The sequence below is a fragment of the Thalassophryne amazonica genome, chromosome 11 (assembly GCF_902500255.1).
Source record: "Thalassophryne amazonica chromosome 11, fThaAma1.1, whole genome shotgun sequence".
Taxonomy (NCBI): Eukaryota; Metazoa; Chordata; class Actinopteri; order Batrachoidiformes; family Batrachoididae; genus Thalassophryne; species Thalassophryne amazonica.
Window position 1 is genome coordinate 35,849,360 of NC_047113.1, and position 17,950 is coordinate 35,867,309.

General features: G+C 43.8%; 1 protein-coding gene across 2 annotated transcripts in view; it reads left to right on the forward strand.

Moving 5' to 3' along the window:
* LOC117519913 (A disintegrin and metalloproteinase with thrombospondin motifs 2-like) overlaps positions 1-17,950 on the forward strand; it is a 549,951-nt gene that overhangs the window by 250,913 nt on the left and 281,088 nt on the right. For both annotated transcript variants that reach the window (XM_034181185.1, XM_034181186.1), the window contains exon 3: positions 9,704-9,875. In XM_034181185.1, the coding sequence (XP_034037076.1) occupies positions 9,704-9,875 (172 nt within the window). The remainder of the gene's footprint in view (positions 1-9,703; positions 9,876-17,950) is intronic.

Sequence of the window (17,950 nt, forward strand, 5' to 3'; positions counted from 1 at the left end):
AGCTGCTGCAATCCCCGACTTTTATTTAACACCAACAAAAGGAAGAGTTGCTGTTATAGCCACAACTCACGCTGCAGTCTGTTTTCTGTGACACTCTCAAAAAAAAAAAAAAAAGAAGAAAAACACTGTCTCACACCCCGAGCAGCTTCCCCCCTCCCGCTCCCCAAACTCATGAACAGTTAACCCTCGCATGACAACACTCTGTGATCAACTGCTCCAGAGCCTGTATTGTTGGTGTGAATAGTGATGCCGACGGCCCGAGTGCGCTTATTTTATGACCACAGTGCAGATGCCGTGCACGTGCAACACGTGCGCGATGCATTCATAATACACCCGTAATACTGCCGTGATAATCTCCATGTGTCGGATCCGTAACATGCGTTATATAACCGTGATTGTTCATCATATATTCGCTCTATATTATTAATATATCCGTAATTCATACTGGGACATTTGTCATTTTTGGCCATTTTTGTTGCGGACGACAACGAACGCCCGCAATTTCTGTGCTCAATTCATGCGCAATTAATCCTCTCCCCAGTGGGACAGGGCCCTAATGCTGATGATCCTGTGCTGCACAGATGCATTATGGATACAGATTTTTTCTGAGAATAGAAAAGGTGTGTCATAGTCTGTTCATTTGGACAGGAGTGTTCGCTGAACACAGGTGCAACCGTGATGTAGTTTGGTTTGGCTCTTATGGACCTTTCACAGTGCACGCATTCAGGGCATTACACACGTCACGCATCACTCTAAAAGCCATTATTTTCAATAAGAAGTCTCGAGCTAGCACAACGCGCCACCAGGAGTGCGCATTGCCGCTTGTCGTCAGGCTGCCACGGTAAAAGTTCAACCCAGTCCAGCTTTAATTGCTGCACACTGTGACATAGCTTCATGCTGTCCAATAGAAACGAGGCATCAGGCCAAAACATGGAAGAGGACAGTTGTTTTTGTTTTTGTTTTTTGTTTTTTTTGTGGCAGAGGACACAGTGTAGAAATGCATCGCAAAACTGCAGTTTTCTGAAGAAAATCCTTACAAAAGTTTTTTATTTTTTATTTATTTTACCTCAAATTTAATTTCTGATTACTATACATTTTGAAGTAAAAAATCTTTCATCAGAAAATTTGTAATTAATATAGTTTTAAGTAAACAAAAAAGATTCTTTAGAAATCTTTGTTCATCTGTAAATTAAAATCATAACTTACCTGTTGTTTCACATGAGTTGATTTCTTTTTTGACAGTACAAGGAACCATGAACATTTATTTGTTGACAAATAAAATAGTATGAAAAGTAACTTGTACATTTTTAAGTCTGGTAGATTCATTCGTTCATATATGCATTTCAACCAGGAAAAATAAACACCGTAAATAAGTATTCATTGTAAACACAGCAGGAGATCATGTAACAATGAATGCAGTGTGTCTTTTAATTAGGATTTCTCAATGTGACATAAACGTCATCATGAAATCATTTTATTTTTGTAATTTCAACATTTAATTACATCCTCATTGACTATGTGATTACTTTTAATGCTGTAATCAGGACATAGTAAATTCTAAAATATGAATTTGGCTATTCTAGTGATTGTGAAGGCTTTGAACTTATGCACAATAGGGGCGGGGCTTCTTTTACCTCTGCAGATGTCTTTTTGACTGAACCTCGACTTCATGGGCATGTTTAATGATTCATTCATTTAATGTTAAAATATAAAAGGAAACAGCTTTTTCAAATAACAAAATAGTTGCTCTTTAAAGAGCCTTTGTTTTATTTAGAAGCGTAGCAGCAGCTGTTGATTTTCAGAGACGACAGGTGAGCTGGACTCTCAGGACATTTAACCAAATTAAGGTCTCCTCTGCAGCTTGGACCTCTTAAGTTTTTGAAGCCAATTATCTCACATTTTGAAGAGCAGAAATGTTCTCTTCTTCTGTCTGGGCTTCAGGTTTTGGTGTTCAGCTCCATCACTGGAAGTTTTTGAAGGTTCTCTGCACGGCAAATGTTGAAATGTTCCTTATGTGGGACAAGTGAGGAATTATATTTCTTAAAATATAAGAAACATGAAACATCCATCCATCCATCCATCCATCCATTTTCTTCCGCTGTATCTGGAGTCGGGTCGCGGGGGCAGCAGCTCAAGCAAAGCTGCCCAGACCTCCCGATCCACACACACCTCCCCCAGCTCCTCCGGGGGAACCCCAAGGCGTTCCCAAGCCAGCCGAGAGATGTAATCCTTCCAGCGTGTCCTGGGTCTTCCCCAGGGCCTCCTCCCAATGGGACGTGCCCAGAACACCTCTCCAGCGAGGCGTCCAGGGAGCATCCAGAAAAGATACCCGAGCCACCTCAACTGACTCCTTTCGATCTGGAGGAGCAGCGGCTCGACTCCGAGCTCCTCCCGAGTGACCGAGCTCCTCACCCTATCTCTAAAGGAGCGCCCAGCCACCCTGCGGAGGAATCTCATCTCGGCCGCTTGTACCCGCAATCTCGTTCGTTCGGTCATGAGCCAAATCTCTTGACCGTAGGTGAGGATCAGAACGTAGATCGATCGGTAAATCGAGAGCTTTGCCCCCCTACTCAGCTCTCTCTTCACCACGACGGTCCGATACAGCGACCGCATCACTGCAGATGCTGCACCGATCCATCTATCGATCTCACATTCCATCCATCCCTCACTCGTGAACAAGACCCCGAGATACTTAAACTCCTCCACTTGAGGCAAGGACACTCCACCGACCTGAAGAGGGCAAAGCACCTTTTTCCGGTTGAGAACCATGGCCTCAGACTTGGAGGTGCTGATCCTCATCCCGGTCGCCTCACACTCGGCTGAAAACCACCCCAGTGCACGCTGAAGGTCCTGATTTGACGAAGCCAACAGAACCACATCGTCCGCAAACAGCAGAGATAAGATTCTGTGGTTCCCAAACCAGACCCCCTCTACACCCTGGCTGTGCCTAGAAATTCTGTCCATAAAAATAATGAACAGAACCGGTGACAAAGGGCAGCCCTGGCGGAGGCCAACATGCACTGGAAACAGGTTTGACTTACTACCGGCAATGCGAACCAAGCTCCTGCTGTGGTCGTACAGGGACCGCATAGCCCTTAGCAAAGGACCCCGGACCCCGTACTCCCAGAGCACTCCCCACAGGGTGCCCCGAGGGACACGGTTGAATGCCTTCTCCAGATCCACAAAACACATGTGGACTGGTTGGGTGAACTCCCATGAACCCTCGAGCACCCGATGGAGCGTGTAGAGCTGGTCCAGTGTGCTGCGACCAGAACAAAAATCACACTGCTCCTCCTGAATCCGAGATTCGACCATCGGTCGAATTCTCCTCTCCAGTACTCTGGAATAGACCTTACCGGGGAGGCTGAGGAGTGTGATCCCCTATAGTTGGAACACACCCTCCGGTCCCCCTTCTTAACAGAGGGACCACCACCCCGGTCTGCCAATCCAGAGGCACTGTCCCCGATTGGCACGCGATGTTGCAGAGGTATGTCAGCCAAGACAGTCCCACAACATCCAGAGACTTAAGGTACTCAGGACGGATTTCATCCACCCCAAGAGCCTTGCCACCGAGGAGCTTTCTAACCACCTCTGTGACTTCTCCCTGGGTAATGGATGAGTCCGTCTCTGGGTCCCCAGTCTCTGCTTCCTCTTCGGAAGATGTGACGTTGGGATTGAGGAGATCCTCGAAGTACTCCTTCCACCGCCCAACAACATCCCCAGTCAGGGTCAACAGCTCCCCACCCGCACCGTAAACAGTGCCGGTGGAGAGCTGCTTCCGGCTCCTGAGACGTCGGACGGTTTACCAGAATCTCTTCTTCGAGGCCGACCGATAGTTCTCCTCCATAGCCTCCCCGAACTCCTCCCAGACCCGAGTTTTTGCCTCTGCGACCACATGGGCTGCGGCACGCTTGGCCTGCCAGTACCTGTCAGCTGCCTCTGGGGTCCCACCTACCAACAAAGATAAGTAGGACTCCTTCTTCAGCTTGACGGCATCCCTTACTTCCGGTGTCCACCACCGGGTTCGGGGATTGCCGCCGCGACAGGCACCAGAGACCTTGCGACTACAGCTACGAGCAGCTGCATCAACAATGGAGGTGAGAACATGGTCCACTCGGACTCCATGTCTCCAACCTCCCCCGGGATCTGGGAAAAGCTCTCCCGGAGGTGGGAGTTGAAGACCTCCCTGACAGAGGGTTCCGCCAGTCGTTCCCAGCAGATCCTCACAATATGTTTGGGCCTGCCAGGTCTGACCGGCTTCCTCCGGTCAGACCTGGCAAGCCGGAAGCCGGTCAGAAACATGAAACAGATTAAAAATAAAAATCAATGCATTTTAAAATGGTAATAAAAGCCATAATGTAATGCCTCCTAATATTTAATTAACCCCTTAAGCCCTAGAACCTATTTCACCAAAATCACATACCCATACAGGTCAAAAATGCAAAGGTTTTGATCAGCTAAAAGACAGGTCCTAGGGGATGCCGTGGATGCAAAAAAAAATGAAATTTGATTTATGTCTTTATTTGCTTGGCGTTTCAGCTGTGGTTAGTTGATATGTGATTGAAGTGGATACTTTTGTAGAGGAGACTTCGCTTGACATTTTGATGTATAAAAAGTGTATGTTGGTGTCAGCATTGGTTAGTTATGAGTGTTCAGATGTTCCAAAACAGGGCAAGTCCCCAAATTTGGGGACTCTAGGGTTTAAGAGGTTAACCAAATCAAATAGGGGAGATGATGGTCTAGTTGTTAAGCGTTGGGCTTCAGACCAGAGGATCCTTGGTTCAAAACCCAGCCATACCGGAAAATCACTAAGGGCTCTTGGGGAGAGTCCTTAATCCCCTAGTTGCTCCCGGTCAGCAACCATTGGTGTGTGTGTGTCTGTGTGAATGGGTGAGTGCGAGTCATAAGCTTTGAGCTTGTGATCCAAATGGAAAAACGCCATATAAATGCAGTCCATTTATCACCAAAATACCACATATCCTATTACAGACCCCAGAATTTTAGTCTTTCTCTCACACTTGCACACACACACACTTTGCAACTTTTCCATGTCACGTTCAGGCAGGTTTTCTAAATCACGGTTTGCTGAATTTGAATGAAGCTAGCCACAAGAATGTATTGTTGCAAAAAACAGAAAATATTTAGAGCACAATTTGGCTCAAGGTAGCATGTGGGTGGGGCGACGTCAAAATATGCAAATAACACGTGCAATGTGAAAGGACCTTTACTTCTTCACTGTGAACACTTTGGTTTGTCAGGGATTATCAGGGATGTGCTCTTGTCTCAAATGTCTTTCGTGCTTGCATAGACTGGGTGTTGACTAGGGTTGTGGAGTGTAGTGACATGGGTGCCTTTAACAGAGTGGAAAGGTTCACTGACCTTGACTTTGCAGATGATGCTGTGATCTTTGTGGAATTACTGAATGACCTGGCTGGAGCTATTGATAAATCAAGTGAGGAGTGTCTGGCTTTGTGCCTGTCCTGCATCAAGAATAAAATCCAGGCTTTCAGTGTTTTCTTGGATTCAGCCATCTGGGGTGTGTGTGTGTGTGTGTGGTGTGTGTGTGTGTGTGTGTGTGTGTGTGTGTGTGTGTGTGTGTGTGTGTGTGTGTGTGTGTGTGTGTGTGTGTGTGTGTGTGTGTGTGTGTGTGTGTGTGTGTGTGTGCGTGCAATTGGTCAGAGTATCAAACACTTTGAGATAACTTACTGTTAGTGACATTCATGTTTCAGAGAACACAGTCTTTGAGGTTGGCTGTGAGACCAAGACACTAACGCAAATCTTAAGGCACCTTGACACTTCCACGAAATTGATCCCTGCACTGCCATGCAGTTCGTTGTGCCACTGTGTCCTGCTTTGTCCCACTGGACGTCCCACTGGATGCCATGCTTTGTCCCGCTCTTAGAACTTGGCTGATGAAACCATTCCCTCATTGCTCCGACAGTCACAGAGAAATTATCTACAGCAACGGGTTGTCTCGTGTGTGTCGTGCCGTGGAGAACGCATTTGGAATCTTGTCTCAAAGGTCATTATTTATTATATACACATTGTAATGGATTGGTAAAACAGTTGCATGTTCATTCTTTCTTATGAGTTAGATAATGTATCTGTCAAAGTATGTTTATCAAAGATGTAACATCTCATAATCATTGAGATGCACTGCGCACAATGACATGCATTGACACACAGTGTTTTTAAATAGGTTGCACAATGTTCACAACTAGTTCACAAAATTAATGCGTGCCAGAAGTTTTGAATATTTCAAAATTTTCTTTGTGCACTGGCACGCAGCTGCGCACAGCTCATGCACAGTTCACAACAGTTTTTGATGTGCCAGTGCGTGCCAGTGCAGGGATCAAATTCATGCAAGTGTCAAGGTGCCTTTACACTTAGCTGAATTCTGCTCCGAGTCAACCATGCAGCATCACGACATGCTGCTCAGTATAGACCAGTTCCAGTTGGGAACATTCGTGAAAACGATCTGTTTTGAACAAAGGGATGCTGAAGCAGTTAGAGAAAGGTGTTTTCACATCCCTTCTGCATCTAGGCAAAGTTTTAGAAGACACAATGGATTCACAAATGCGCAATATACCTGGTTATACATGTCTGACAGACTGCAGCTGTGTCTTGAGCTTTCAGGACTCCCAGTGCAGTTCTATGTGGTGGCGGATTTGGCAGCATTCAAGTTCACACAAGTGGATGCTCCCAAACTAACCTCCAGTGCAAAAATTTTATGTTCATCTCAATATCTGACATATGCTGTGAGGCTTAAAGCGTGATTCATTTAATGTTCTATCCCTTTTATAAAGCTATAACATCAGTATTAAATCAGACTGCAGCTTAAAAGTGATATATATGTATTAGGGTGGTCCATAAAAATGGTCAGTTTTTTTTTCAAAAAACTTCAAGTCTCACCCTCTAAATTTGTTGTACCTAACATAAAAACACATCATGTACAATTTCATAAAACTCACAGCCCTTAAAGATTTTGCTCGCAATAAGTCATATAGTATGGTCATTTCCAGATATTTCCAAATGATTTCTGTCAGTTTAATATTGATATGTAAGGACAGAAATTATGGCAATACATTGGAAAATCAAATCTTTTCATATCCCATAAAATAGTTAACACTAAAACATGAATTGTGAGATGCAGTTCTTCTCGTACATGTATCATGCTCCTACAATACCTACATACTGGGATAGCGAAGATTTTGTAACAATCAAACATTGCATTTTCATTTTATTGATGAAATACTGTTTCATTATTGATAAATTTAAATAAGTCTATGCTTTATATATTTCCACATATATTTTGATCTAGCTCCAAACAATAATATTCTTTATGCCTTGCAGTACTTAATATTCAAAAATGTATGAATCAGCACAAGAACCAATTATACAGCTGTGTAACATAAGAGAACATCCTTTACATGATAATGATATTTAAGTTGCTTGCATCATGACCAAGACTTGCTGCCGTTTCAGTCAGAATATAGGTGGCACTTCTGTCTGTTGTTTTGGTCCTATCCAATGCTGCTGCAAGTCCTGGTGTTACAACAGCTTTAATTTTACTGGCTTTTTGTGGCACTGGCATAACAAATTCTTCATCTGGACTTTCTGTGTTCTCTTCACTCTGGCTGGAGACAGTGTCAGGTAGTGAGACATTAGATGGTCCAGGCTCCTCCAGTTTCTCTTTGTATTTTGCTTCTGCAGCTTTCCTTTTTTTCTGCTCTTTGTTCTTTGGCAGTTTGTATTTTATCGATGCCTGTCATGCATCCTCTACCTTTCTCTCGCTGAGCAAGTAGGAACTGTCTGTCATCTTCAAACTTTATCATTGTTAGGACATCCTGATGTGCCATGTCAAACAAGTCCTCCAAAGATTCACAAAACACTGTTTCATCTTTCTTCTGCTTGTCTGTATTGCGATTCTTGGTCTTTTTCAATGTTTTCCATTTTCCGAACACCTTTTCTAACTTTGTGATCAGATGGCTGCTTTGCCCTCAGTGGGATTCTAGCTCTCTCCCAAAAAGGAATTGCCATGTCTATAGAGGTCACAGCAGCATCATGGACAGTTTTCTTCAAATCAGTGTGTTTGAAGAAAAATACCTTGAGTATTTGCCCATTTGAGGGCAATTTGTTTCCCTTTATTTCAGTCTATGGAACCAATAAGGTATACAAATGTTCTACTTCTAGTAGCTGACATGTTTTACTGAAGTTTCCAGTTAATGGTTAAGCATGTTAAGTCAGCAAGTGTCTCTTTTTACATTTATCTCATGTTAGATTCACCATCACCAAAGATCTGAAAGAAAAGAAGCTGTGAATTGAAGCAAAATTTTCAGCTTGTAGCCTAAAATAACATTTTTGAAAGTATGTTGTTTGTGAGAAATATTTAAACCCAGGTATAGTTTTAAATTGAATATAAAATTATACTTTAGTTACACTCAGGTGGTTAACTTCTATCCTCTTTATAAGTGTTGTGATTAGATACTGGATAATGGATAACCTATTGCACGGGCACTCGGGCAGCGATAATTGATATATTTACAACCTTCAGCTATGATGTGCTACCTCTAAATATTAATGTATGACAAAAATATTTGGCAGGCTTTTTTTTTTTCCCCAAAGCAACATAAAATGAAGGGGTGAGAGTAATGAATTTCCAACTTTTATTTTTTTGAACCACCCTAATATATATATATATATATATATATATATATATATATATATATATATATATATATATACTCCCACTCATTTAATAGGATAATGTAGTCAGGGCATTTGTGGCAGGTCATTATGCTCCGAGGGGGGATTTCCAACTTGACTTTCTTTCAGTTGAGTCCACACATAACTTTTCATCACACATTCCTCGCTAGTGCAGAGAATATTTTTTTGATTTATTTCATAATAAATGTTCACTTTCCACTCCTCAACACGACCATCATCGCTTCACAGTCAAGGGAAAAGTGGAGGAGCCTTGATCATATCAATGTCTTTCCTCATCTTCATTTATTGCTCTTTAATTTGCACTCCTCTTCTCCGTATCCTCTCTGCGGGTTCCCCCCGTTGGATTCCCTCTACAGCAGTGCATTGCTTTGGTAATTACCGTTATCTTAAACAGACAGATGGAATAAAAGAGAGTGACGGGCAATTTTCCCTGTACTTGCTTTCTCTGTGTTTGCGTGCAACATTTATATTTATTTTTTTGTTTTTGCACACATGAATTGTCAATGTGTGCTTCTTTTCTTCTTTTCATCTCTTTAAGGGGACATGCATGTCACTCCCTGTGAATTTGAGCTTGTATACACTGATGTGCATTTGCAGGCGTGCCTGCAGGCTGAACATTCGGAATTGCCTGACAAAATGCGTTAGTCCTGGATGGGAGTGGGATAGTTTCATCTCCTGCTGTTATGTTGGTGCCAGGTGTCACTCAGAGCCTCTGTTGAGCCCCAGGAGGAGTCTACTGTTCCCTCCACATCTATTTTTTTTTTCATTATTTTTTAGCCGAAACCAAGTATTTATTTCTTGAAATTGTTAGAGCCCCCCTGCAAAACAGAATGAAAAGGAAGGACAGAAAAGAAGGGGAGCTGCAGTGGTTTGATAAGGGCCTAGCATGCATTAACATGATGTCAGAGTTCGTGTCTAGGCATTAATGCCCTCTAATTAATTTTCCACACGCTCAATCCTTCTCTCTCTATTTCAGGCTGGTGTGATCAGAACGGAGCAAGAGGAGTTTTTTATTGAGCCCATAGAGAAGGGTGATGGCAAGATCCAGGAGGAGAAGGGAGGAGGCGGAAGGACGCACGTGGTGTATCGTTCTTCAGCCATAAAGAAAAGGCCAATCAGCAGCACGGCGGCAGACTATCACTCCAGAGGTCAGTCTGCGGCTCCCACTGTCCTATCCTTCACTTGGTGCCTCTCATGCACACTTCAGCACTTCAGCAGTGCATATTCAGTGATAATCCTGTGAAGGCCTTCTACTCTGTAATTCCTGTGTTTTAAATGTAACCGTCAGATTGTGTGATTATACACATGCAGCTGTGTGCGAAATGACAAATTCACACTCCAGTACACTCATGTCACTTTCTGTTCCTCATCTGGTAGCATGTATGTCTTCTGCTTGCTTGTAGAACTGCCAACTACGATAGATTCCTTGCATACCCTTGGCAAATTTGGGATGCTGAGCGGCTTTTTGTTTTCCTTAGGATAACAAGTTCCATACAGGTTGCACGAAAAAAAGCATTTTAATATCAACTCCATGAAGGCTGCACAGTGCAAATACTTCATTGTGAACGGTGACATATGTTAGCAGACAAAAGGTTAAAGATAACAGTTTTAAATATTATAAACACGTACATGTTAAAGTAGGGCTTGGTGAAATGGCAGTCATTTTGATCATGATTTTTTTTTTCCCCTTTCGATCAATATCGATATTTATCATAACATGCAACTGTGCTGTGAGTTTGAAGCATATCCTTATAATGTCTAAAACCAGAGGGTTCCTTAAACTTTACACTATAGTTTATAAAAAATAGAATAGCAGGGTAAACATTAAACAACATGCGTAATTTGTAGAAACAAGTTATCTTAGTTTATAACATTAAAATAATTTTCAGCTGTTGGAAAAGATTTAGGTTTCTTAATTGGCACAGATCAATGACACATTTTGCATATTATGTTAAGCCACACTTTCTTGTTTTTAAGGATATGCATTTTCTCACAGTCGCACTTGTACACAACCCAGCATAAAGTATTTTGCTCGAGTTTCCCTGTGCAGCAAACAGAGTACTAGAAAAATGGGTGACCTTAGTACCGAGAGACGTGGTGCCAACCAGACATAGTGGTGGTTGACAAGGGAAAGAAGACCACAGTTGTGATTTGTTAGCCCCGTTGTTCTCCCTCAGGACTTGCAGACTTCTAATCTGTATGTGGCACAGATGTACACAATTCCTAACACTTAGTTGTGCCTCTCAGTGTAGGTTGTCCCACATTGCATTTTGCATCCTGCCACTATGTGCTGGACTGTCTCTGGGGCGCATTTGCACAGCTTGCAACTTGGGTCCTTTCAGGTGTGGTAGACGCTTGCCTCTATGTTTCTGGTGCTTAGGGCTTGTTCATGTGCTGCCATAATCTGCTTTAGTCCAACCTTTTCTAGCCACTGGTAGGAGTTTTTGATGCCAATCACTTCCTCTATCTGTTGATGGTATACTTGATCTTTCATGATATTTCCTCCTCCTGTTTCTTATCATCATCTATCTTCAGCTGTCTGAGACACTTGTAGCAGTTGATCTCACATCCCAAAAATGCTCAATGGGTGACATGTCTGGTGAGTATGCTGGCCATGCAATAACTGGGATGTTTTTAGCCTCCAGGAATTGTGTACAGATCCTTGCAATAGGGGGCCGTGCATTATCATGCTGCAACATGAAGTGATGGCCGTGGATGAACGGCACAACAATGGGCCTCAGGAGCTCGCCAGAGTATCTCTGTGCATTCAAAATGCTATTAATAAAATCCACCTGTGTTCATTGTCCATAAAATACTCATGCCTATACCATAACCTCACCGCCACCATGGGCCACTCAATTCACAATGTTGACATCAGAAAATCACTCACCCATACAATGTCCACATGTTGTCTTCCATCTGCCCTGAACAGTGAAAACGGGAACTCAAACGTGAAGAGAACACCTCTCCAATGTGCCAGACGCCATCGAATGTGAGCATTTTCCCACTCAAGCCAGTTACAACGATGAACTACAGTCAGGTCGAGACCCACATGAGGATGACGAGCATGCAGATGAGCTTCCCTGAGATGTTTCTGACACTTTGTGCAGAAATTCTTTGGTTCTGAAAACCGATTGTTGCAGCAGCTGTCCGGGTGGCTGATCTCACACAGTCTTGGAGGTGATCATGTTGGCTGTGGAGGTCCTGGGCTGGTGTGGTTAGACATAGTGTGCGGTTGTGAGGCCTGTCTGTCCTGTACTGTACTGTCAAATTCTCTGAATTGACTTTTGGAGAGATTTTGGAGAGACTTTTGAGATTGGCGCGTGAGATCGATAGACGGATTGGTGCAGCGTCTGCAGTGATGCGGTCGCTGTATCGGACCGTCGTGGTGAAGAGAGAGCTGAGTAGGGGGGTAAAGCTCTCAATTTACCGTTCGATCTCCGTTCCGATCCTCAACTATGGTCATGAGATTTGGCTCATGACCGAAAGAACAAGATCGCGGGTACAAGCGGCCGAGATGAGTTTCCTCCGCAGGGTGGCTGGGCGCTCCCTTAGAGATAGGATGAGGAGCTCGGTCACTCGGGAGGAGCTCGGAGTCGAGCCGCTGCTCCTCCACGTCGAAAGGAGTCAGTTGAGGTGGCTCGGGTATCTTTTCCGGATGCCCCCTGGACGCCTCGCTGGAGAGGTGTTCCGGGCACGTCCCATTGGGAGGAGGAAGACCCAGGACACGCTGGAGGGATTATAGCTCTCGGCTGGCTTGGGAATGCCTTGGGGTTCCCCTGGAGGAGCTGGGGGAGGTGTGTGTGGATCGGGAGGTCTGGGCGGCTTTGCTTGAGCTGCTGCCCCCGCGACCCAACTCCTAATAAAGCGGAAGAAAATGGATGGATGGATGGATGGATGGACTTTTGGAGACAGCTTTTGGTAGAAAATGAACATTCAATTCACGGGCAACAGCTGTGGTGGACATTTCTGAAGTCAGCATTATCTCAGCAAAGAAGTGCTCACTAACACAGGTTTAGACAGATTAGTGAACAATATTTGAAAGAAATAGGTTTTTTGTGTGTCTAGAAAATGTTTTGATCTTTGAATTTAGCTCATGAAAAACACGAAGCAAAAGCAGTGTTGCATTTATATTTTTGTTCAGTGTATATACATATAAACGGGATTTAGAATCTGGAAAATAGAGTAGTTGTATATACAAGCTGAGTCGCACCTGTCCATCTTTGCACTAATGATTCAGTGCAGTGATATATGGAGATATATGTCTGATGGTTAAGGCAGCGCTAGCTTATTAAGCTGCCTGGCTGATTAACAATTCACAGCTGGCACACTTTTCAAGTAAATGAACTGAATCAACGTGACGGGTCATTATTTTAGATGACTATAATGCTTAGATTTTAACACAGTGTGTCAGCTTATGGGTTAGATCAGAGGAAGAAGATTTTGCTTTCAGTATAGCTTTTAATTCTTTTAATCACTGCTCCAGGAGCTATGAGAAACGCAGCATTCTGTGGCAACAAAATGTTTTTTTAATTTGACATTTCTCAGTCTATTATTCCTCATTAATAGACACCTAGTTAAGCTGCTCCCGCTCAGTGACTCACTTTAGTAAGATACAAAAAGCACAGAGACACGTTCTGTGCTTTTGATCTTTTGAAAGTTTCGTAAGGCCTGATTGCAGAACACGGTGTGCATGCACAACAAGGATGTCAAAGACAGCAGCAGGTGAGACAGTAGATGTGCTTTCACGCAGGACATAACACACTTTTTTTAAATTTTCAAAATGAAATGCAAATCACTTACCGCATGTTGAAATTCTTGCAGCATACAAAAAAATTCATTCAGAGGTTATTGTTTGTTGTTCACATTGTTGAGTCCTGCAACTTATTTTTAGCCCATTTGCTATGGTCACTAACTGGACAACAGCACACACACACGGTTTCTTTCGTATCAATGAATCTTCAGATATATTACTTAAGTTAAAGTGATTGCACAGAATCATCATAGAGACACACCTTAGGGCCCCTTCACACAGTGCAAATTTGGTTGAATTGCACATTAAGGGCACATGAAGCATGAATCGTATGCACTCCGTGTAATTTCGTAGCTTCTTCCAAAGCGGCTGAAAGACAAAGTGTGCGCTGTGTGAATCCATTGATCCCTGTCGCGGCATGAACAGCTAACACCACTCGCATGGCACTTAGAAAATGTGTGGCCATTCGCACTCTTGGCACTACAACAGACTGCAGACAATCACTGTCATGTCTAAGTGCCCCACGGGTGTGGCTTTGGTGTGTGCGCTGAACTGAGAGGAGGTGTGGCCGCCGACAGAAGTGGCTGTGGGGATCTGTCATTCTGGATATCCCAGCTGGACAGTACTGTGTTTGGACATGCATGGACTAACAACTGACCACTGTGATGGGCGTGTGTCTGCTTGCTGTCATCAAGTGGACAAAAATAAAAACATATATCACTGTGGCGACGGGCTACAGCAAGCACACATGGACAGGCTGCCCCCAGGTTGAAACGGACCGTCAGATCATAACACGCAGCTGGCGATCTCACTGTCACATCACCCACGTGAGCTCTGTGCCACATAATGTGGTGTCCTGTGGCGCGCCATCCACAAGACACGCATGTCAGCAGGACACATGTGCGGGCCGGCTGGACGCCACCAGCAGATGTGGACATGAATGAGATGAGCAAAGTGCTTCTCATTCATGTTATTTCATGACTGTATGTGAGTGACTATGGGTCATCTACAGAGGAACAGACGGATCATATTTGTATTGCCCTGCTTGATAAGAGGGATTTAATACAATGTTATGTTTTTATATGGTGCGTCATTTTTATTTTTTCATACGTCCATGTGGTTCCTGATATGAGGCAGTTTTCAGCACTTGGTAAAGTTTCTGACTGACAATCAGAGCTTTTGGAAGGTGCGGGTTTGAATCCCGTGGTTGACGTATTTATTTTCTTATTGTTTCTTCAGCTGCGTGATGTGTAACCACATCACACAGCTGCTGGGTAAAAGCTGCTGTGTTTCTGTGTGCACGAAACTGTCGCAGCATGTATTTTTTTTTTTTTTTAATTCATTATTTTATTCATTATTACTTATTTTTTCCAGCTGCATGATGTGTAACCACATATCACTGAATGAACCGTTGCACCCGCATCGTGCGCGCCTGCCCGTTGGCGTGATGTTTCATGGTGCGCTCATACCAGCTGCTCTGACAGGTGTCGCCCTGGAGTTGTACATATTCACACTATGTGTGAAGGGGCCTTTAGCTTATAGCATGGAGATGGTGTCTCTAAAGCCCCTTTCATGGACTAGCCCCTCCCTACTTTGTTGACCTACTTAAGCCCAATGTACCGGCCCGGGCTCTGCGTTCTCAGGGTGAAAGGCTACTTTGTGTCCCTAGAGTGAATAAAAAGTCAGCGGGTCAAAGAGCTTTCTCTTATCATGCACCTGCTTTGTGGAATGATCTCTCAGCATCATTAATCATCTGTAGAAACTTTCATGTCCAGACTTACTGATCTCAGTGGGACAGCTGTGGTGTGGACACTGAACTTTGAACCACCTAGCAACAGTACTAGCTTTTATCAATGTCTATGCTTCCCGTCTTATTGACTGTTTTTGGATCCGTTTAAAAATCAAGCATAATCAACACAAATTTCATGATGGTAGTTGGACATTTAATGAATGGCATATGGAACTTTTGGAACTTGGAAATATCAAAGTTTGCAAAGCAGTGAGAAGCCCAAAGCAGCTGTGTGTCACTTCTCAGCCCAGTCTCACTTTTTTTTTTTCATCCTCCCGTCACAAAATGATTCAAATTTTTGTGACAGGGTTTTTTTTAACTCACTATTACTAACCCTATTCCTTCCCCCAATCCTAACCTTAACCATAACCTAACCCTACTCCTTCCCCTAACCATAACCATAACCACCCCCCACCCCCACTGCACTTTTAATTAAGTGCAGCCATCATGGAATGAATTAGAATGAATTTGTGCTCCCATGATGAAAATTTTGCACTTTCTGTGACAATATGACAAACCAATCGATTAATGTATATTTCATGCTGCTGAATCACAGCAATCCGTGAGACTGGGTTGCACTTCTCCTGCTGCAAACGCCTCAGCTTGCAGTCTCAACAGGAACAAATGAAACAATCAAGAAACAGTCAGATTTTAAGGTTCTGCTACTAGCCTATAAAATTGTTCACGGACTGGCACCTCCCTACTCAGCTAACCTAATTAAACTTTACATACCGGCCTGGGCTTTGCGTTCTCAGGGTGCAGGACTACTTTGTGTCCCTAGGGTGAATCAAAAGTCTGTGGGTCACAGAGTTTTCTCTTATCATGCACCTACTTTGTGGAATGATCTCCCGGCATCAATAAAACAGTCAGATTCTGTAGAAACTTTGAAATCCAGACTTAAGAAGCACTTATTTTCCCTTTTGTATGGCTAGCAAACTGGCATAGTATGTTACTATGCTTTCTACCCTTTTAAATTAATTTTAATAGTAAAGAGAGCAGGCCACAGCCTCAACTTTATCTAAAGTCTGGGTCTTTTAGTGAAGCTTAGGGCTAGTGACCGGCGATCACCTTAGTATTTCTTCTGTTTTTCTTGTTGCTAAATACTGATAAATTATACTATATTTGTTGTCTTTCTGCCACCAGATTCTGTTTTTTTTCTCTCTGTTTAAGGTGTGGCTCCATCCAGAGATGGGAGTGGGTGTTTTTCTTCTACAGGCCTCCCATCTTGTGCACCAGCATGGACTCTCAAAATTTCCTGCATAAATTCCTGTATTGTCTGTTGTGTTGATAGCATGGCCCAAGCAGAGGGTTGCCCCTTTGAGTCTGGTCTGCTTGACATTTCTTCCTCAAATCATCAGAGGCAGTGTTTCCTTACCACTGTCACCTTGTTTGCTCTAGGGGTTGGTAAGGCTAGATCTTATGTGTGTGAAGCACCTTGAGGCAACTTTATTGTTATTTGACACTATACGAGGTCTATTAGAAAAGTATCTGACCTTATTATTTTTTTCAAAAACCATATGGATTTGAATCACGTGTGATTGCGTCAGACAAGCTTGAACCCTCGTGCGCATGCGTGAGTTTTTCCACACCTGTCGGTTGTGTCATTCGCCTGTGAGCAGGCTTTGAGTGAAGAGTGGTCCAGCCCCCTCGTCGAATTTTCATTGTCAGGAAATGGCGGAATGATTTGGGCTTTTTTTCCATCAGAATGTTTTCAGAAACTGTTAGAGACTGGCAGCTGGAAACCATTAGAAAAATTTATCTGGCTTTCGGTGAAAATGTTACGGGCTTGGTAGAGAATAAGGAGTGTTACTGTCGCTTTAAGGATGGCCCCCAGCAGCTGTGGGGTGCGCCGCGCTCCGAAGCTGCCATCGACAGGCTGAACGACCATTTCATTTCTAAACGGATGGCTGTCTGGATCCGTGACCATCGTGTGCCATTTCTCTGGTTATCACAACAGCTGGACATCAACCGTTTTCCAGCAGATTTCACTTTTAACAAGAGATTTTGTCATGGAAAGCCGAGGGGAGGCTTAGCGTCACGATGGATTCGCTACTGGAGCGAGACAAAACCACCTCCGTTTTGGTCTCACAGGACAGCTTTGAGATGGCGTTCAGACAGCTGTCGGTGGTTTTTCCATCGAGTGATTATCCGAGAAATTGTGGATGTGCCTGGACATGCCAGAACATGTCCCGTGAGGCTTCATCACGGCGTTGCTTTGCGCCATGCGGCACCGCCGCGGCGCGCGGAATTCCTCTGCACGTCTGTGTCAATTTGCCGAAAAAGTGCTGATGTCCGTGTCTTTTCACAATTCCCAGCTGTTAAACAATTTCTCAGATACTCACTTGTTGAAAGCCATCAAAAGCTGCCTGAATTTTACAAATGGTTTTCAACACGGAGGTGTTTTTCCTGTCGCGGCACAGACGGATTTGCGGCGTCGTCACAGAACTGACTCGGCGAATTTGCCCGCACGTTCTTTCATTACAAAATCTCCTTTAACAGTGGAATGTCCGCATAAACTCCTCATGCCGACTTCTTCTGAAACTTCTCTGTTCTCTGACGACGACCTGGGTGAACAGAGCCTTAAATTAGGATGTTTTCAGCTCGAAACAGCCAGACGGACGCCACCTCCGACCGCGCCGCGCCGATCCGCTTTGTGAGCTGTCCTTAAAGCGAAAGAAACT